At 39.3% G+C, this 22,866-nt stretch overlaps 1 protein-coding gene across 1 annotated transcript in view; it reads left to right on the top strand.

Annotated features, from left to right (window-relative positions):
- Window positions 1-22,866, top strand: part of LOC137869117 (astrotactin-2-like) — a 235,959-nt gene that overhangs the window by 206,155 nt on the left and 6,938 nt on the right. Inside the window, exon 20 of the mRNA XM_068706300.1 lies at window positions 15,583-15,724. Coding sequence (XP_068562401.1) covers window positions 15,583-15,724 — 142 coding nt within the window. The remainder of the gene's footprint in view (window positions 1-15,582; window positions 15,725-22,866) is intronic.

The following is a 22,866-nucleotide window of genomic DNA, read 5'->3' as shown; positions in this document are numbered from 1 at the left end:
TAACACCTACGGTGCATACACAGAGCATCAACAGGCCGCAGTATATTGTTAACTTATGTGAGAGTGCTCATGTCTTCTCGTAAGTACTCTGACATACACCAGGGTTGATCTTAGTGCTCACATTAGCAGTTAATCACAAGAGTTTGTCTGCTTGCTGGTACTTGAAGAAAAAAGAAAATCCCATGTCAGTTCAGTTTCTACCCTTGAATGAAAGTCCTTCCATTTCCACATAAAAAAGCCAGGCCTTGCTTTTCCAAGAATGTGAACAGAAATGTACCTGGTAAACTTCCTTACCTCCTGACAACCACTTGAACTCTATTACTGCTGGAACCTCCAGCTCATCCTGTCACCTGCATTATACCATAGAAGCTGGGAAGTCTATACATTTCTTAAATAGCATTAAGAATGTAGGGCCCTGCTTACAGGAATGTTTTTTTGATTGAAGTTCTGACCATTGTCCTCCTGCATACAATCAATAATGTGAGACCCAAGAATCATTTAAAAAAAAGTAGGTTCTGCTTTAACACCTTGGTTCTTTGAGTAAAAGTGTGATCCAATAAGGTGTTTGAAATGAGTACTTGGAAAATACTAGGAAATAAAGATAAGCCCTGCCATCATACAGAGACAATATCATAAGGTAACTTGTTCTAATAAGTAAGAGCCCACTCTAAACCTGTTTTGTTAATAATGGAAATCAGGATGATGACACTCATCCTGCCAACCACCAATTCTGGTCTCTGAAGAGACTCAAGACTCTCATTTGTCAACGCAGTAGGCCCACAGGGAATCAGGTACACACAACTCCAACTTGAGCCATACAGAGTCAGCAATCATACCAACAAACATGCACTTCATGAAGGTGGGGGTACACACCCAGGGCAGGTCTATGGAGAGGCTGTGAATATCTCAACTCAGAACAATAGACCCATCCTTGCAATAAAGTTTAAGGCTTGGACACTGTGACATCAAACATTCTCTTGAATAGATAAAACAAAACCAAAAAAAGAGTGCAGTGAAGCTATCATCTAGTTTGTGGAAGTTAGGGATCCCTGCCCAGGAACTTGCAACTGCATAGACAAAGATGCAGCTATACAATCTGTCTTCACTGAACAGAGCAGTCTACCATTTTAGAGTGTGCTTGAATTGAAGGAACATTGTCCTGTTTGTGAGATACAATCACAAACTATTTGGGGGGGTTCCCAAGAATTTTGTCACCACAGCAGATAAACACCTGCTGTTTGCTCACAGAGCCTGTGTGCTCAACATAGCATGTCAGCATGCGCGGCGGGAAGTGAGTGATGCCGGGAGTCGAGAACAGCCGCCGCATCACTGGAGGGTGTCTTATTCACAACGTCCATCCTGTCTTTGTCACGAGCAAGGATGAGGGTATTGCAGACACTGTGGTTAGTGCCAACATCCAGGTCCTGTGGGTTTGCACAGAAGAAGCCTGAACACGGCCAGTGCCAGATGTACAGATGGAGCAGACAGAGAGGGATCACCTGTTCCTACAAGGCCAGTAAGGCAAGAGGGGCACTGACTCACTGAGATGAAGCGGAGGTGAAAATGAGGTCATCCCAGATTGCAGTTAATTGTCTCAACGGGGTGTGTACAAGTGCTAAAAAAAAAAAAGCAGATACTAACGTGGGATTTAATGGCCATGCACAGTCTCCAAACATGATAACTCATACCGATTGGCAACCAAATTCAAATATAAATTTTGGAGATTAATTAAGCTTGGAGAGTTAGTGGGTAAAAAACTAAAATGAAAGAAAACCCTGATCATCAGTGGTATTTGAACTCTATTTTCCCTCTCTGTCTCCTTACTCCTCATATTACAAGATATGGAGCAAAAGTCAAATGAAACCCTGCTTGTGGTAAGGGTCTGCCTGCCAATATAATTCGATCAAGTGACCCACACTATCGGGAAAAGCATCATACTCTGGAAACCTTATCTGTGAACAGTATGTACTTCTGTGTTGTGTGATCTATAGAATTATTTAGTTATTATTTAGTCATGGCGACGTCATGGCCTTATCACAGGGACTCCCTGGGGTTCCCGTAGGGCTAATGCATTGAGGCACCAGTGTTGTGGTTTAAACCAAATCTCACACCCAGGTGAGATATTAACGCCTGATGGGGGTTGGCACGGTTTAAACCAGTTTAGGCCATGTAGGCCTCGCTTTGTTTCACCCTACATGGTGAAGTGCCAACACTGTATTTCATATGGAAGTCAGGGTTATGGTTTGCCTTTATGACTGCATTGTATGCACACCAGTAATGGATATATCAAAGAATAGATCCAAACAATTCAGTGATTTTAATTATAATTGGAAAATGGAATGTCTGCATAAAGTAGCATGCATTATTACTACTATTTACCACATTTAGTCTCTCTTTTTCTTTGTGTTTGTGTTTATTGACAATTAATAAGAAAGGCCTCTGGAGTTTTGTGTATTATGCCATATCTTACTCATTCTTACCCTAAGGGCTCAAACCCTTTGTCTAGTATATTTAACAACCTTCTTTTCCTGCTCTGATTTCAGTCACATTAGTGATGGATATGAGTGATCCACTTTACTGGGCCTCACATAGGCCTCTAGATGGCACACCAAGGCAGAGACAGCATTCACAGAGAAGCCAGATAGATAAGCAGTGCTGATGTATTAGTGTGGGACTCAGCATTCCTCTACAGCAATAAGTCAAACCAACTGTGATATGTAAGAAGATACTGAGGATCACAGATGATATTAAGACATTTGACAACAATATTGAAATGGACAAATGCTAGAAAATCTCCAGAGGTAAACTTGCAACAGCCCAAAAATAATTGACAAAGCAAAAAAGAATTGGCAACTGCAAGTTGTGTAAAAGATAATGTATTGATAATTAGGGCATGTCCATTTAACCTGTGCTTTAAATCTGTGATCAGATACAATTCTTTTTTGATTCTGCATTCATAACCTGGAAGTTAGCATGTCACCGGCTCCCTCGACATAAAGCCAATGGGATTTCTCCACTGAATTTTGGATTTTTGCAGAAAATAAGCTCTGTGGCAAACAAAAATGTATGATACTTACACATTTTGTTCAGCAGGATAATCTTCACAAATTAACAGCACTTTTATGATTTTTGAAGCGTGAATGCAGTCACCAAAAGTAAAACTTTAGGCTATAAAAAAAAAATCACCACAAGCGTGGGTATACACAACAACGCTGTAATGGACTAGTTGCTGTGATGACACTTTATGGTTTCATTAAGCCACTTGTTAGCAACCGCCTTTTTAAGACACGTAAAAGCTTCAAAATTCATGAGAAGGTATTTCCTGACATATTTTACAACATGCACGTTAAAATCTCTGACGCTTGTGTAAACCACAGACCTTATGTCAGACATCTAACCAAAAATCCATTCAAAACACCCATTGACTTCAAGACAAGGGAACGAAAGTGCAAAAATGCAGACTTATTTTTGGGTTGTAAGACTGATTCACACTGAACTCTCATAGTAAGGAACTCACATGGTTTCACTTATACTATAACCAGGTAATCAACCTTTACCAATAAAACATCTACTTTAAAAATAGTGAACACCTTATACAGAGACCACAACTGCAGATTGTTTTGCATAAGGATGCAAGCGTATGGGAATAATTAGTGGTTTACCTACACTGTAATATCAGACATCCTTAAGCTTTGTTTCCTGTCTTCTCAATTGGAGTTCCCAGAAAAAAAAGAGGGTGCCAAAAATGTTATAGAATTTGTCTAATAAAAGACTTGAATTGGCTGAATTCAGAATGCTTTTAGGTTCCATCATCATTTTTTCACAACCCCTCTATTGTCTTGTTAGCTGCCAATTTGTGTGGCTTTCCCTTAAATCACAGTTATGCTGAGGTGACACTTTTTTGTGAATTCACTCAACGGCATAGCACTATCCTTCCCACTACTCTCACACAAATGCACACACTTAGTGCTAATTAAAAACCTGTGAGTCTCTGTGTTGCATCACCACTCTATGATACCTGATTTTGTGGCACAAAGAACAACCAAAGGCAGGGCAGAGCAGGAAAATTCCTTGAATTGGCAGTAATGACGAAATGAGAAGAGATAGTAGGAAATGTGGAAAGACACAGTGAAGTGACAAAATGGGAAGAAAAGAGAAAGACCTAGGGGAGAGATCACAATGGAGAGGACTGGAGGAGGGACGCAGACAGACGCAGAGGGTTACACAGCAATGATGTCACCTCATGCTGGCACTGTTGGACTGAGGAACAGATTAGCCATTTGATCTTTGCCCTTATTTTAGTTCCAATTTCCTCTTCCCAGCTCACACAGCCAGCTTATTAGGATAGATGACATGTGGATCTTCCTCTGTTTTAGACTTCTCTTCTGTCACATACTTCTCTGCTTTCCTCATGTCCCCTTTTCTTCTGTGATCAGCGGTATCCCCCACCCCTGTTTATGTAACAGCTCCATTATTGTTTGAGACCAAAAAATGCGTCGATAAGCCCTCATTCAAAGAGATTGAATTATATGGAGATAAACGTTGTCCTTGAGCATGGGTGCAGATAACAGATTGGAGTGACACGGCTGACTCTCTTTGTTTTGTTAATTAAAGATGACCTCATTGCTAAAAATGGACGCTGTGCACCTCCTCGTCACGAGCCTCGCCATCAGCAGATTGCAGATTGAAGGCAGGGGGCCAAGGGCTTTCTGCATTCCCTTTCCCTTTTTGCATCCTTTCCCATTTTGTCTCTTCACACACACGTTGTTAGTCTCTTTCTCTTCGCCATAGGTCTAGACTTTCCTGGTTAAATTTTTTTTGTCTCTCCATCTCTCAGTAACCATAACACGCCCTCTGCATCCCTTATGTCGATTTGGACATTTGATGTTCGTGGAACCTCTAACTCACATTGATGGATTTGTGCTTGAATTATAATCAAGACAAGATGAGGATGCTGCCCCTCAGTGCCTTCCTTTTAATTCATTACAGTGTGTTCGGGGGCATTTTGTCCCCATCAGTCATAACGATAATGATGAAATCTTTGTGTATAAAGAAACATTGGCACAACTACTGGTTGTATGGACTTGATCTTGGTTTAATTTGGAGCCAGCTAAAAATCAATTGAAATGCCTTTAAACATTACATTAGGATTGATTACTCTCACTTTGCAATTCAGGGCATTGTAAACACTTACAGTGGTAGAAATAAATATTTACTCAAGATGGAATGGCTCGCTGCGTTAATAAACTGGAAAGTGCCAACAATCATGCATAGATTTATTTAAAGCTATTATTATTGCCAAGACACATTTTGCTGCTAATACATTTTGTCCAAAAAACACAAAAAATTGCAACTAAGTCATAGTTGCCCAAAATCCTTAACTAGTGCTCATGTCATGTATTGTCCCAGCTAGTATTTTCTCTCTGGGATCTGGCAAGAGCGGGTTTGGTTTTTAACATGTATAACAATGAAACTATTGATATTAATACAATTATTAATATCAATAGGATTATTAACATACTTTACAGGGGCACCACACTGGGATCAGGGACCAATAACCAAACTGTGGATTAGGTCTCATAATTGGTGTTCACTCAAAATGTCACTAGTTAAGGTAGTATTTCACATTTATAGAATGAACAGTGAAGGTTTGAAGGTTTGCACGACTATAACAACCAGCTGTTATCATATATGCAGAAATTCCACATGGTGAAGTCCCAACACTGTATTTAATTTGGAAGTAAACAAATTCTAATTGGGTATTAGAAACTAGTTAAAATAGTTTGTTGTGTAGTTGAATAGTGCTGCATTATAATGAAAAATGTTTCTCATACTTTATCCTCCCGACATAAGAATATATTTTCTTCTTTCTTTCTTTCTTCTTTCTTTCTTCTTTTTTACTTGATGCATCACCATTTATATTTGCAAACATCTAACATGAGAGGTATTTAATATACAAGCCCACCTTCTGACTTATCTACCGTAAAGGATGCCATTGTACTAACTCTGAAAATCCAGCCAAAACTGTGATAGAAACAAAATTACCAGTATTACTATAAACTATTCAGACTTTTTACTGTCATGGCCAAATGGACCATGAGAACTCTCTTGTAACCTAAGTTCTATGGTAGCTCCACCTTTAGTCATAGAACTAGAGTTACCATGTATAACCACTGTTTTATTCTACATTTTGCTTTGCCACTTACTGCACTCCCAGTTACAAGCCTGACTGACTGTCATTGTGCAGAAAAATTACACAAAATGACCACCGCACAACACATATACTGGAAAGGTTAGCTGGCACAAGCTAGTCGCTCACCCTACACACTCTACAGAGCCAGCTGAAGCCATAGGAGCCCACCAGCCTTGTGGTGCAGCAGGTGGAGGATGACGGTGCACATCAACCAGTCAATACAGTGCAGCATCACAATAAGACACAAGCCAACACCCTGTCATTACCCACAGGTCTATTCTTAGAGCTAAGTACAGACCCAGGGGGAGACAGAGCTACAGTAAAAGGAGTAAAAACAGACAACACGTGGGTCACATGCTAAAAAGCAAATGTTGGCATGCTAAACTAAAATGATGGATAGGGTATACATTTCCCCTGCTAAACACCAGCATGTTAGCATTGTCATTGTGTGCATGTTTGCAAACAAATTTAAGGATTAAGCTCAAAGCATCACTGTGTATAGAGTCACAGAGCTGCTGACATGACTATCGACTCTTATATAGACTCTTCAAAAGAATCTTTTCTCAAGGCTTTGAGTTTATTCTGTTTGCCTCCTTGTGGTTGTTTTTTATTCTTGATTTGTATTCATTCATGCATGTATAACAACCAGCTGGATAATGCAGCAAGTACTTATTACACAACACTTACAAAGTAATGGTACAAGCACAGTTCAAATTGAGTATATAGCTGCATAGCGCAATGCAGAATGCACTTTATTACATGATTCTGCATCAAAGTGTGAGCACATAATTCCTTTCCAATCTATTTTAGCCCTCTCTCTCAAACCTTGAAAGAAATGTTTTTCATAAATAAATGATGTATCTTTCTGCCAGAACAATGCCTCAGCAGGGTTGTCCAAAGGGATGTCCCTCTACCTGATTAGAAAAACGTTTGCGCAACTCAACCTGCTTGGAGAAATCTATTTCCCACAGTGCTTTGTTCCTACCACTAAATATGTGCCAAGGATGACGTTAGTAAATCCCCACAACTCAATTGCAACCCCCTCCCACACCTTTTTGTTTTACCTTGAATTTCCTTCCATAGGTGGCACTGTGTGACATTAGTTTCCATGTGACTGTTTGCGTGTACCTGTGTAATGTCTACGATGTGTGTGTGTGTGTGAGAGAGAGGCAGGGAGGAAGGTAACGTTTGTGGAGGCTCGGTGTGGGGGGTGGAGGGTTGAGTGCTGACAGTTTAACAGAAGAGGCCTGAGCATGTTTGGCAGCACAGGAAATATAAAGCTTGTGATTTGTTTGTTAATATGAAGCTTGCGTTTTGTTTGCTTGAATAGAGTCCACTGTGCAAATGCCTAGACTGATATTAGGTTGACATAGAAGGAGAGAAACAGTAAAACAAAGTGGAGAAAGAAGGTAGTTTGAGGACAAACAGAAATGTAATTTGAGAAAGGGAATGAGAGGATGAACGTAAAAAACACATGTGAGACCAGCACATACTTCATACTGTGGATATGTCCATGCAGCACTTCAGAATTAAGATGTATTATTATAGTATGTGAACTTATTACATAATTTAAATTGCCAGTAAGAGAATTTATAATTCATAGACAAAATTTTGTTTTTGAAGCACCGAATTTTGCATAACCTGTGAACACAGCAAAATATGAATTATGTATTAAACTGGAATGTCAGATTAAACTTTAAACTTTTTAGTAAATGAAAGCAATTTCAGTTGGTATGATGGAAATATAGCACACAAAAATACCTTGAAATATTGTGTATATTATCATATCCAGCTAATGTTTTACGGTACAGTAAAGTACAGTTTTTATCTTTGGTTTTCTACTGGCAAAATCATTTACAATATGAAAAAGTTGACAATTAAGGAAAAGGACCAAAAATATAATTGTTAAAAAAAGAACAGTAGCGCATATACATGTTTTAAATGCACTGATAGCTGTAATTTCTACTTTATAGAACAATGTAATTACTACTTTCATTCACTACATACATTCATACATCTCCTAACTAAACGGGTAAAAGAACATTGCCATACTGCAGTGTTTTTTCTTCAGCCACTTCCCCTCAAATTTCTTCTTAGAGCAGAAAAAAGTCCTAATGTGTGAACCTACTGACCTTTAGGATTTATTTTTACACTCTCTTTCTAACTCACTCACACGTACACACACACACACACACACACACACACACACACACACACACACACACACACACAGCTAATGGCTGCGGCAATTACACTGTCTGAAGTCAGTGGCATAATTGAAAAGATATGTCGGGGATAACAGTATAGCAAGTCTGGCTTCCAACATAAGACGACAATTCCACCATGTACACACCTGTCTCCACATCCTGCCACAGATGGACCAACAAGTTGAAGGTGTGCATGTTCATTGTGTATGCACGGCCGAGTCCCCTAAAAACTACGTTCCCATACAACAAAATTGCTTTGTCAATTATGATTCGGGGGAAATGTATAGTTAGTTTTTGACGTATTACAAATACATTTCTACATAGTCTAACAAACAGAGGACTTTCACTCACGGAGAGTTTGTGTAAACCCAAAGTCAACGTTGACTTATTTTCATATATATCCTAATACAACTTAAATAGCATAACAAACATACTTATTTTGAGCCAAACCTTGATGTTTTTACCAAACTTAACCAAGTAGTTTTGTTGCCTAAACATGACCAAGTCATTTTATTGTATTTGTGTGTGTTTAACGTTTACCATATGTTTAAAACTAAGACCATATTCCTGGAGAAAATATGTTTCCAATCCGTTCTCCTTTCCGACAGTTGGTCAGTGCCCCTCAGCATCAGAAATTGACACACGAAGGCTCCCTTTAGTGGCTATATGCAACAACTAACTCCAAGCTTAAACCTCCCTTGGGGTTATGGACGGTAAGAGCATTTGACGTAATACAAAGTGCGTGAGAGTCTGCTCAGGGCGAGCAGGAGCAGTGGTGGATAAGTCATACAAACACAGGACTTTTGTCCAAAAGACCGCCGTTCATGTACGGTGCAAAATTAAAAGTTGATATTTTGTCACCTGAGTCACGTGATTGGCTAGTGTTGTTAATAATGTGAGTTGGTAGTCACGTGACTCGTTTGTCACTTGCTAGTGCCAAGGGGCTCTGACCAAGTGTTGGTATTTGACGAGATGGAAGTAAGCGTAACTGAGAATGCAATTTAGTTGTACAGGTAGGTACTTTTGTAGGAGACAGGGTTGGTATTGGGTTAGTTTATAATCCCACTGTTGTGTTTCAATTTCTCTACTCTTGCAACTTTCTGTTCACTCTTTGTTATTTCAAATATTGTTATTAGCCTATGGCTACTATTCACCCCATGCTGCCCACAGAAGAAGGAGCTCTCTTTAAATTTCCCCGGCTGTGCCCACCCCCTCCTTTTTTTGTTTGTTATTTGACAAGGATTTTCTAGAGGGGTTTTCCTTTTCTTCTTAGAGAATTTGGGTGAGTCTGGGTTCGGGACTGTTGCTGTTGTGTGCCCGCAAAGCCTTTGGAGACATATGATATTGGGTCTGTACAAATAAACTTGACTTGACTTGTTTGCAACTACATCATAGTTTTGAGGCCTGTGTGTGTTTTAATCAGAGCGGTTCTCTCTTTATGCTGTCCATCAGCCCATCTCGTCATGTTCCCATGATTTGCTATTATTTGTTCCCCTTTCAGCTTACTAAAAAGGTCACCTGGCATTTACCATGAGGTTTTAATCGCCATATAAGCTGGAGAACACGCAAAATGGCTTTTACCGTAATAGAATTTCGGGGGCCTTAATTTTTGCCAGCTGTGTGCTGTTCTGGCTTTTGTATTGACAGAAATGTTGATGGACCACAGGACTACCCATGAGGAACCTCTCAGAAGGGTAGAACCATTAATGCTACTTCTGGGTGGGTTTTGATATCTCATTCTGGGGTTAATGGATTTGATTTTGAGTATTATTAACAAATTCTAGATCGGTATGCAAGCACTTAAAAGCTACCACCTTGGAGGCAGTAGATGATTGAAGGTCCACAATAGAAATTAGCAAACTTCCAGACATAGCCATACATGTGTTCCAACTGCTTGTAAAAAGACTTGCAGGTGAGTCATACCGTCATTTTGCATGTGTGAACTCACATTTGATTTGATCATTTCCTCACCCAAGTCTCCACTCCTTCAGATGCATTCACACACACATCAGGGATTTTGAGGTAGTGAGTAATTAATCAATTTAAATATTTATTAGTAAGTGCATTGTGTTTTAGCATAATGTAAGAACATGTGCTACAGATTCAGAAACTGCAGTTATACAGCAAGTGTTCCTGGAACTTCCTTTTTCTCTACTTTAAATCAAGCAACGACTTGATTAAGATGTATAGAGAGAGCACTGCAATATGTTCAAAGCTTGAAGCCAAGTTTTAAAAGATTAACACATTGTTTTAGTTCAATTAAAATCTTGAGAATGAATTTTGGAGTTGTGTTCAAGGTTTGCAGTTGTAAGATTGTGTCAGTTTTCTCATGTAGGATCAGTTTGCAGCTTCAGGTGGTGTCACCTTGTATTGGATGCCTCCTGAAGCAGTGAGGAGAGATGGCATGGCCATTGATTTTGACTACTTATGCTGCATTTCACAAATAAACTGTTGTTATTTGCTTGTATGCAATGCAGATGTGCAGGATATTTATTATTATGACATTTTATATAAATAGTGCAGTATCCGTTTGTGGCATGGCCGTTCGGAGTGCGTAGCAGTTCGGAACGCGAACTCGTTCGGAGCAAACGATTGCTTATCCCTCCGTACTGCTGCTTGCAGTGTCCTTGAGAGCTCAACACTCATTGACTCCAGGGAAGTAAAGAAAAGTTTGATTGTAACGTTAGCTTATCCAGTATCCAGCAGCAGAACAGAAATGCAGTCAAGCCCGCTGTAAACAACATGACTCGACTCAGTCTGCAGAGCCCTGAAGCCCTGAAGCCCTGCCCCCGCTGCTGCAGAGAGCGCTGTTTGCTTTGTTCAAAGTTTAAAAATATTGAACGTGATGCTTGTCCAAATTGCACCAAATTCAACAATGCACATCCTTGGATACCCAGCAATATACCCACCAAGTGTGAAGAAGATTTGATGAACGGTTTTCAAGACATGCAAAGATTAATTGTGAAACAACTGTCCTATTTTCTATGATGTTTGTTTAGAAAGTTTCAATATATGATTGTTGTTATACAATTGCTTGGTTCTTGCAAACTGACAGGCAAATTTTAGCCCATTCACTGTGTGTACATGACTGTACATTCTGTACCCCCACTATGCCTGTGGGGGTACTGGTCATATATTTATGTAATTGCATAACAGTTTATAGGTTTCAGATGGCTCTATTTAAAGAGGGTTTGAACCATGGAATGTGTGGTAAAGTTTGCTAGGTAAAGGTATATGATTCTTAAAGATCTATAACACACTGGGTTTTCTGCTGAGTCCTTAAATTGATAATTATACAGTAAGCCACCCGAGAGCAACCGAAGACCAGACCGAAGACATTTGAATTTAGTTTAGTCTCTCAGATGCATAGAGGTTACTTAAGTGTCTCCCTGTGCTGTCAGTGATATAAGTAGTCTATTCACGCTTTACAAATAATGTCCTATTATGACACATTTCCTCATGACACTAAGCTAAGCCCATGATGCCTCTCTCTATTTATGCATATGGTACTCTGTTATAACACATGAATATTGTCATGGCAAGTGTTTGTTTTGGACCCAAACTGTTAATGAGCAGTGTTACAAATTAGCTACAATATAAACGCTGTGATCAATTAATTTAACAACGGCATAATCAGTGCTTTATGTGTGGAGTTTTGACCACTAGAGGATTTTCAAAAGATACAGATATAGGCTCAGTAACTGAAGTTTTTATTCTCTCATCTTTGCTGCATGCAGGATCATAAGTTATGATTAGGGATAAATAAATACAAATTTCCCTAAAAGCTTAATAATGGCACAGCGGAATACTTCTCTGCTTGAGTTGGGAGTTCAAAGTCATATTTTCTTCAGGCAAATGTATACACATCCATCATCTTTGTTTCAACTTTTTTTGCTTTCCATTGCATTTCATCACATTACTGTCATTTTCCAGACAAGTCTCTTTCCCAAAACCATATCCTTAAATCACTTATCGTCCCTAAAATGATGTCAAGCCCATGAAAAAAAGAAGGAAGGTATGCCACACATATCTGAACACATTTGAATTGTGTTTCACCTTTAGCTAGCCGTGCATGCAGAAAGCAGCAGTAGAACTCAGCTTGCCATACAGCTTATCCTGCCCTACTGTCATTTTACAGTTACTTTGTCTTCTTTTGTTTTGTTACTCTCTAAAAATGTAAGCGAAAAGTTTCCACTTTTCTGTCAGTGTGTGTGTTTGCTCATTTGTCTAAGGGCTACATTTTCAGTCTGGCTTGTGCCTCAGCCATGAAAGATTAGCCTTGCTACATGAGTATAAGTCAGTGTGTCTGCCATTTGATTTGTGCAGGTCAGAATTATGTTATAATCACATACATTAACTCACCGCTACTAAAACACAAGTCACAAGTGGTTGCTTCTGACCTGTACTGTTGTCACGCATTATCAAAACATCGATTGACATCATTCCTCTCCATGAAATGTCAGAACTCTTACTGACATTTCTTCTTTCCTCTCTAATTATTTTTCCTTGTTCTGTCTCTCTTTTTACTCCACTTTTGTCCACTATGTATTTGGAGCAGCATTTTTCTACTTTTATCCTTTGTGAAGTGGCAAAGCTTTGGCATTCAATTGGCACTCCTCTCGTAGTTGTTTGCAAAAACGTTGGGGGGATGGACTTTGAAGGCAGAATGAACGCAGGCCGAAGCAGGTCAACAGTCAATCTTAAATACAACATTACCAATTATTTCTAATTAGGGGTGGTAAACATAGCACAAAGGTTTGTCGATTCTGAATCATTGCAACTGGCAATAACTGACTAAAAACGAGGAGCTAAATAAAAAGCACTAATGCAGGTCGTCAATGCACAGTACCAGCTATAAGATACTGACACGGTATCATGCATTTTATCACACCTTAACAGTTTTTAGTTTGATGTAGCCGTATTGAGTGTCAGGAGCCCCCAGACAAATCAAATACCTAAGTGTGCAGCTCTTGGTCGATGAAATCTGATGGGAAACACTGGATTCGATATCACATTTGAAATACATCTACCCTTCGCCTTCAATTAAGCTTATTTTCAGTATTTAATTTTTCATGTGGGATTGTCATATAATACTGTTTCCTTAAGCCTTAAAGTGAATAATTAGGTGCAAACGTGTTTATAGATTAATGTATCTGTCTTCCAAAGCCAGCACAATGGGGTACTGTAGAATAAAAATATCATTTAGGGGTTAGGTTTAGGCTACTAAAACATTTTGATTACGGTTATAGTAAAATTGTGGTTTTGGTTAATTTTGGAAAAAAATAATGTTTGTCCTGTCTTGCGCTTTATGTCAGCATACTTCAAATATTTCATTAACCAATACCATAATATCACCCTAATCTTAATCAAGTGCTTTGACATTGCATTAACATCATATGGATCATGTTTCAGTTGTTACAAGATCAAATTGTAAAGCAACAAATGAAACATGTTTCATTATTTTTCATTTTTTGCAGTTCATCAAACATGTCCTCTCACTAGGTTGATAAAAAACATGATTGAGGTAGCATTGCATTTCTCCAAAAATACATTTGCTTTTGCAGGTAGGTTTTGTCTATATGTTATTTCTACAAGACAGGGTTGTAAACCTTGCAAACTTCATTGTCACTCCTCTTAATAACTAACACCAAGCAGAATAATAAACAACTTATGTCAGAAAGAACACAGTAAATATTTCAGGTTACTTTATTTCTACATGTACAGAGAACAGACAAACATGGCAAAATACTCAAGGGTTCAATAATCACTTAAACCTCTAAAATCAAATGAGTAAATATGCATAAATACAACTTGTTCATCCGCTGGAACAAAGCCGTCATACCGCTTTGTTCTACACCTTGGTACTACAAACCATATGAACGTCGTTAATGTGCTCTTATATATGATTGACCTCATTTGTACTAAAAATGGTCATTATTTAAAACATCTGGCTTCTTAATTTCCTGTTGACAAACCAGTATAATCTGTCTTTAATAAAAGGTTTTCACTTTGAGTGAGAATTTATCCAAAGAGTAGCTGAACTAATATAAACACAGTTTCCAGTTGAAAAGAGAAATTACATGAGTTTCTGACAATTTATAAACAAAATATAAACAACTTATTTTACAGTTCTTTGCAGATTTCATCGACAAAATAAATTAATCAAAATTGAGATTCATGTTTAAAATCTTTGAAAGAGCAACACTGCCACAGTACAAGAATGTGTTTAGGGGAAAACCTCCAATACACAGAGTTCTTTCCGTGAAAAGGTCAAATCATTCATTCGTGCAGTTCTTTTTCCTCTCTTCTGCAACCTTTTCTTACCATCCCCTTGTGCCCTACCAGCCAGACTTACTCCCTGTGTTTATAAGTTGGCCCATGTATCATAAGCTAAAACTAAGCTGCCCTTTACCATGTGAAGAAATAGTTGGGAATCCAACCATTTGAGAGCTTTTAAACTATTTTGACAGCTTCCTCTTTTTTCCATCACCTCCATGAGTACTGGAAACTGGCATCGTGTGTGTGTGTGTGTGTGTGTGTGTGTGTGTGTGTGTGTGTGTGTGTGTGTCTAAATGAACAAGTTTGCATCGCTTGCCTTTCCCGTAAGCTGACATGAAAGATATTTCACAACTTGTAAAGTAGTGTTTTGCGAGACGGCAGGGTGTTCAGAGAGATATCATTGTAACACTACCGTGTGCCCATAAAAGAAAGAAATCCTGTTTTCTTACAGTTCTGTAATGTAGTGTGTATGGACTGCTGCCAGCAAAAAGTCATATTTAATTTAGCCTCGGGCTTGGTGCTGGAGAAATGGCTCCCATCGGACAGGGCAGAAGTGACAATCATAACACCAAATAACACAATCATTGATGACAAAATAACTACTTTCCTAAATGTAAAAATGTATTTTTGACCGAGTTAATTGTTTTTTTCTTTTTTACATAATGTGGTGGAACCAACAAATGTGATATTGTTTTGTTTAACTAAAAACAATAGATGAAAGATAATGTTGAAAGATAAGTGCTTTTTTTCCTCCTTTTTTGGCAGAAAGTATGATGGATGGTAAAACAGTACAAATAACATTTCCAATGTGACCTTTTGCAAGATTCTTTTTTTTGTTTCTCTCTGTCTTCATTTCACCCTTCGTACTTTTCTTTATTTCCTTCAATTTTGTCTCTCTACTAGGTGAAGTTCTGAGCTTAGTGGATGATCTGTTTTCTGGTTTGGGTTCATCCTGTGTTGTTGCTGGGAAGAGGACCGGAGACCATCCTCACTCTGTGCTATACTCAGTTGTCTTCAAGTGCCTGGAATCAGACAGTCTCTACAAGTAAGTCTGCTGATGCCCTTTGCCAAGTCAATTGAATTACTGATTTATTGTGGCTGTTTATTTCTTTACCGTATGGATAAACATGAGTCATACATTGTATTCTGTTGTAGGTAATTTAGACATAGTTTCAAGGTTCCTGCACATGTATGTGAAGAGTGGTGAGACCATAATTATTTGCAGATTTCAGTGGGTGTAAAATTAATAGAAAATGGATATTACACTTATGGGGTAAATATGCTTCCAAATGTGTTTGTTAATGAAGCAATATACAGTACAATATAATATAAGCCGGAGGAGAATTGCAGCATGATCATGGTGGGAGATTTTGTGTGCCCCTCAGACCCCGTGAGCTGTGTTGTAAAGCTGGGTCTATTAAGGCACATTGTTCTCAGGTGAGGGGCTTGACTTAGACTTTAAAATGTCAATATAGGAAGCATCTTCAAAAAAGAGTATTCTTCCCTAGAACCAGAATAAAACTCCTGGATATGGATCGAATGAGAGGGGTTACATCTTGTACAAGAACACCTACTTCTGAAAAATCCATGATCAACTTTGTAATTATATTCAGTCCTTTTTTTAAGGCGGCCCATTGTAAGTGTGGCCCAATGCCCAACCGGAGATCCTAGTGGACACCTCTGGTGAAGAAGGCTGTCAAGCCAAACAAGGAGAGTATCAGACTTGTTTAACCCGGGGAACTACTTAATCAGTGGTCACGTTCTAGGAAGCCTTAAGTACTGCAGCTCCAGGGGTCTAGGAAGCAAATGAGTGGAAGGAGTTTTGTGAGGCCCAGGAGAGAGACTTTTGTTTTGCTTCAAAGAGGTAATGGCTAACCATGACACAATTCAGGAAGCGGAAAAATGCCTCACCAAGGCTGTTTTCAGCAGAGGAGAACTGCTGCCCTTGACTTGAGGAACTACTGAACCCAACTGACACCGCTTTCTGTGGAGTAGGCAGACTTTAAGGATTCAGAGGAAGTCTTGGCCATCTCTCAAGTGGAGGATGACAAAAACACCTCAGTGACAAGGTGCCGGTGGTGGTGGAGATTTTCCCTGAAATTCTAAAGGCTCTAGATATATTTTGTCAGCCATGTTTAATACACCTCATACATCAGTGTCGCATGGAGGTTAGGAAATGTGTCTATAAACTGCCAGAACATGCAGATGGTTCCCATTGATTGATGAAAGGGAAAACAATGTGTTCCATTTTTGCTATGACTTAACATTTTTATTATTAAAACTTGTAATCACAGAGCGCATTACTACACCAAAGCTGCACAATCCTGTCCTGAATAACCTGCAGTATTCTGTGACAATGATCTTGATCTTGACTGACAATTCTTTGCAACCCAATTCACTTGATCGTTTTTCTGACCACATTTTTATGTCTTCAGTGATTCCCATTACCATGTAAAGACCTTTTGTTATTAAAAATGATGTTGTGGCCATGTTTGCATCTTTCCCAAACAAAAATGACTGGGCAAATATCAGCAATACCACATCCTCCCTTGGGTGTCTACAATTCCCACTGCAAATGCTATTTTGTTTCAGGGGGTGAATTTTGTTACCTTCAACAGCTGGGTCGAGTTAACTAGGGAAGCATACTTAGTCTCAACTCGGTGAAAGTGGTGGATGCTTCCGTTCTTTTATGTTCTCTTTGGTCAGAGCAGACCAGGGTTTTAGTGAATACAGAAGGATCTCTGTTAAGAGGCGGTGTTTGTTTAACTAAAAGAAAAAATGTACCACTCTTTGTAGATTTTGGCGGGCATTTAGATAACAGACATACCTTGCCTTAGGTCATTTAATGCGCTCATAAAACATCAAACTTTGACAGTCTATGACATCCAAGTCTATTTGCTGTTGCTGATTGTGGATTTGTTAGGGAATGGGATTACCCCATCCGCCGTTAGAGTTGGTCTTCTGAAAAACCATGGTAATAACCATAATCATGTCCCACAAACATTGTTATATCAAATGCATGGTGGTGTTGTTATTTACTGGACTGCATTACACTGACACCTGTTTCTTATATTTTATTCATCTCATTTACATACATGGAGGAGAACAAAGCTCCATACAACATGGTACATTTCAATAAAACAACACCACAAACTACAACCTTAAAAACAACCTTAGATCTAACCCAACAGGTCTCTGTAACAGCGTCAAAAACAAAATAATAATTAGAATGAATTGCTGGACTGTTTTACAGGATTTCCCTACACTAAGGCTGGTCTTATATTTTTCTATTCAATCAGTTTATGACAAGCTATTTAGAAGCACTTTTCAGACTACAAAATAGTTTTTTATCCGATTGGGTATTGCTGTGATGTGCATTTGCTCTGAGCCCTATTTGCCCTCTACATCTTGAACCAAAGTTGCAAGAGCAGCAGACAGTGAACCAGACAGGACCCAGATGTTGTTGTGGCTGTCATTGGACACATGAAACACACTGTCTTCTCAGCTTTGGACTGTCTTTTGTCAGGTTTTGTTATGTCACTTGTTTTCATACTGCTCTTGCTATGTGGCGGCCTTGGTTTGTTTTGGGAACCTTAACATTGGCATAACAAGGTCTTCAACTGCTTTTTGTGTGGGTGTGTAGACTGTTTGTATTTACCCCAGAGGGAAGATAAAGGATGGATTAATGTAGCAATGCCAACAAGCTATTTAACATTAATGTCTCCCAACAACACAGCTATAATAGTAAAATATGTGATTTGTTTTTATAAATCTAACATTAACGTTGGAAAATTAAAATTGTATAATTAAAATGTAAATGTTACATTTGCATATAATTCAAGTGTTCACAACTGAGCATGTATACAAGTAAATAAAAATGACAAAATAAATCCAAATAATGCCAGGAAGCAGTCAACAGTTATTGGTGAGATTTTTAGAAGATGATGTTAATGCCAACAATACAATTAGCATTTGTTTTGTTAAAAAAAAAAAAAGAAGATGATTTTGAGTGTCCTACAGGCTTTGACAGTAGATGAAGAATAGTTGGGAATAAGTATTAGTTTAATCTGTATTAGTCAACCTGCAACAAAACCTAATTTCAAACTATCAGTGTTATCTTTGTTTAGGCATTCTCCAGTGTTGTTTTTCTCTGATAAGAGCAGAATTTGCGTTGGAATTACGTCTGAGGGCACATCTGCTTGCAGCCAACTCCGCCGTCTTAATCAAGCGGCTGATAAGACCTCTACTGGTATTGGCTTTACACTTGATCATTACCAAGGTTGCTATGGCCCTAACAAACCCCTACAAACGTAATGCTCTTTACTCTGTGAAAAGTTACACCCATTTCAAAAGTAAATGGCCAACCAATATATTGGATACAATTGAACAGTCTAAATCAAGTATTAGAATTAGAGAATATATATTCATATAGTTGTTTTACTATCAGGCTTTCAACACCATTCACTAACCACAGATTTTAATGATAGTGTTGACTTTGTGCTTCCAAACAGGTAAGTAGTTTTATCAAATTGGTGTCTTCATTAATAGAATAAAGCTTCAATTGCCCTGTGTGGCAATATGGTTGACAGACAGCAGTCAATCAGCGTTTTCGATGGACTGGAGGAACTTTTTCATAGTTCTAAGAACTTAGTTCTAAGAATCCCCATTTCATTGGGCGCTGTCGGACCTGAGGAATTTTTTCATAGTTCTTAGAACCCCAATCTGTATTGTGTCTGCACCGCAAATACTACAAACAATCATAGTTCTTAGAAAGACATTTTAAGGGACTTTTTGCCTCTATTTCAGATGAAGCACTCTCCCAGCAGAAAAAGAACCATGAGTGGCGAAAGTGTACGCTGATTGATTGTACACAAGAGCCGATGTGGCACGGACAACAGACATTTTTAAATGTTGTGTAAAGAAAGAAAGCAATAGCTTGTAACAAAAAATAGAAAGCAACATATAAAAGGGCCAACAGTGAAATCCAGAAGTGAAATTATTCAGAACTGGGGGATAGTCCATGGTTGGGTCGCCGTCGTCTGAGTCATTCCTGCATACTACGACGCAGAACACCAGCTTAGGGATACCTGAATGACTGACAACTGCTCCTTCGATCAAGTATGGGATGTGGCGGAGCGGCGTAAAGACAAGCAGCTTTTTTGACCATGGCACATGTGCAAATGCGTTCACCCCCAGGGGTGGATTGTCTTGCTGTTCTAGGGAGAACCATAGTGGGTGTTCTGGCGGTTGCCGAACAGATCTATCCCGCCTTTCTGAACCGGGTCCGAACCTGCTTTACCACTTTGGGTAGAAGCTTCCACTCGTCTGCTAGGGGTCCACCTCTCGACATGAGGTTGGCACTCCTGTTCTCCAGTCCCAGAATGTGGAGAACCTTCAGAGACAACAGGTGCTCTGAGGTCCACAGCCACAAGCTCTTTGCCATCCCCAACAAGGCAGCAGACCAAGCTCCACCCTGCCTGTTGATATGGGCTCTGTAAAAACCATGGTGGAGACGGCTTACCAGCTCAGGTGGAAGCAACGGGAGTGATCCCACAGCTGCTGGCATCAAATCTAGGGCAGCGCTCGGCAGGCTGGGCAGGGTAGTGGCTGCTGAACACCACTCTCTGCTTGGTCTGCGCCGAGGTACTCAAAGCAGGCGTTTCTGTCTGTCATATTTATGAGGCCAGGGACAAACGGGCACTAATGGTCTTCTCCAGCAATTGATCAACTCCATGGGCAAATTGCCATTCGTTGAAAAGAAAAACGATGGCAGACAACGGTGTGGGCTGCCAAATATACTGTGAGTTCCGCAGCAATTTGTGTAGGGATGTCCTAATTTGCCGACCACATTACAATTTTTGGTTAGCGAATGTGTGCTCTCCATAGAGTCCAGTAGAGGGTGGAGCCTGTGTGACTTTGAACTAGGGGACCACCCTGTTGCATTCATTGCTAGTAACAAGTCCATTTACATTTTAAAAGCCAATAGTTGTTGTATTATAAGCTGCCGTAATATTACATTTGTGCTTTAGATTGTGCTCATGTGCTCCCTCCTGCCCTGCATCTTTCCAATTGCTCATCAGTTGCTTTAGACTATTTAAGTCAGTTTCTTCAGACATCTAAATTGTCAGAATTCCCAGCCTGAACTCCTAAATTCATGCTTTATCTTTTTTTTCTCCAAAAACGTTTACCTCGGTGTTATTGGTGTTCCAACAGCATTTTACCAGTAAAGAACCATCACCCACCTTTGATATTCTGTATTCTGCAACATGCAAGTAAAAGCACACAATTTAATCATGCTTTGTACTAAAAAGATAATTCATTTTAAACAGTTCAACGTTCTACTAAACATTTCACTAACAGCATCATTACATTATTAGCATCAATGTATGTTGAATTGCTTGCTAGCTTTGTAAAACTAGTAAGTCAGCTGGCTTTGATAAGATTGGGATGGTAGAAATGACTTATGTAAAAATCACAACTACTAAGGTTCATGCAAATTAGTACACAATGACGTCATCATTATGCAAATGGTTGATTGGCGTCATCTGGCGGCTTCTGGCAATTTTTGGAACTAGTGCTGGCTACTTACATAGGAAAAGAGTTGACCTGGGGGGCAATCACATCTGACCTGAGGAGCATCAGGTGGTCAGGAGAAAAGACACGCTTATCTCACCTTGATTTTGTCTATTGTCTTTCAAAGTATTGTTGGAATTATTGTGTCAATTTTCTCAGAGTATCTCAGTTCCAAAAATATCTTGAGCATGCATTTAAATCTGTTGAATACTTTAATAACATGTTATTCATTACATTCATTTGCACTGTAAGTCTTGCTCACCTGAGAGGGAGATCATTCGGAACTGAGCTATGTATCTATTTTTAAATTAAATTCAAATCCATTTTTTGTTTAGGTCTGTTGCACCAGTGTAATGCCGCATAGATCTGAGGATTTCAAAGTCATGAGATACTGTAAGCTGCCACAAATGTTCAGGCAGTGACAGACAATTCTATGTGGCTTTGATTGATTTGTGGACTGGCTCTACTGATGGGTGTCCAAATGCTGATGTCATGGAAAAGTCATCCCTTACTGCCCTAGCTTCTCTCAGCATGCCAAAAATACTGCCCTAATTGATCCTCTCTCACTTTCTCTCATTCCTCTTCTCTTGCTCTGTCTGTCTCTGAGCTTTCTGTCTTGTCATCCCTTGTTCGGCTTTCTCTCCACTGTCTCATTAAATTAGAGGACAATGGTTACTTTAATGGCAACATTGTCAATTTACACAAACATTAATCTGCCATTTGTCCTCTTCATTGTTTGCTGAGCTTTCAAAACTATGGCACAGGGACAAAATCAAGCCGCTTCCAGGGGAGCCATGTGCAGCCAGACAGCCTTGGAATAGATGTGAGAGACAAGGAATTAGAGAGAGGGATAGACAGCGCTGAGCTATATGCAAGCAATGTAGATAGAAAAATAGAGAGAGACAAAGTAATGTGTATCAGTGTGAGTGTGGGTGGGTGGGTGGCCGGGGTGGTTGTGTGTGACTTGCCAATTCTGTTGCTTGATGTTTTGACATTCTCATGGCAGGCCAGACTGTGGCTGGTTCCTTTGTTCTCCAAGGCGATCTTTATCATCACAGTGCCTGTTCTGAGCTCAGACACTCTATCCATCCAGCCCCCTTTCATTTTACTCTATGTGTCTATGAATGGCAGCCTAAGAGTTTGAAGGACCCTTGTCCAAGGTTCCTTGGCATGACTGATCTAAAAAAAATTTTTTTTTTTAAATCATATTTTCCGTAAAATGTTAAGTTTCTTTGCACAATTAGCATGTTTTCCCTTTTTTACCCAAACGAATAGCAGGTCTCCAAAGTTAAATCTGAGACTGACAGGCAAACATAATGTAATATTGTACGTAACAATCTTGTAATTGCTGTAGGGCTTTGGAAGAGGGAACAGTACATGTCATTGATGCCAACCAACAACCAAAAAACATCAAAAAAATTCTGGCAACCTCACATTCTTGTTCCCAAACAATACTTTTAACAAATTGCCTTGATAAAACTCCTGTCTCGTTGTCCTCCTGCTCCCCTCCTCTTTCCCACCTCATTGTATCCATCTGCACGTTATGTGGCCACATAATTTAAACAGTGTGACTGTTACATGCTGGCATTGTTTTGTTGGGCAGAGAAGCCAGTT

This window comes from Cebidichthys violaceus, unplaced genomic scaffold (assembly GCF_023349555.1).
Source record: "Cebidichthys violaceus isolate CVI_PGR_0920_01 unplaced genomic scaffold, fCebVio1.0.p SCAF_12, whole genome shotgun sequence".
NCBI lineage: Eukaryota > Metazoa > Chordata > Actinopteri > Perciformes > Stichaeidae > Cebidichthys > Cebidichthys violaceus.
The sequence above is the reverse complement of the archived record's forward strand: the minus strand, read 5'-3'. Positions and strand labels throughout refer to the sequence as shown.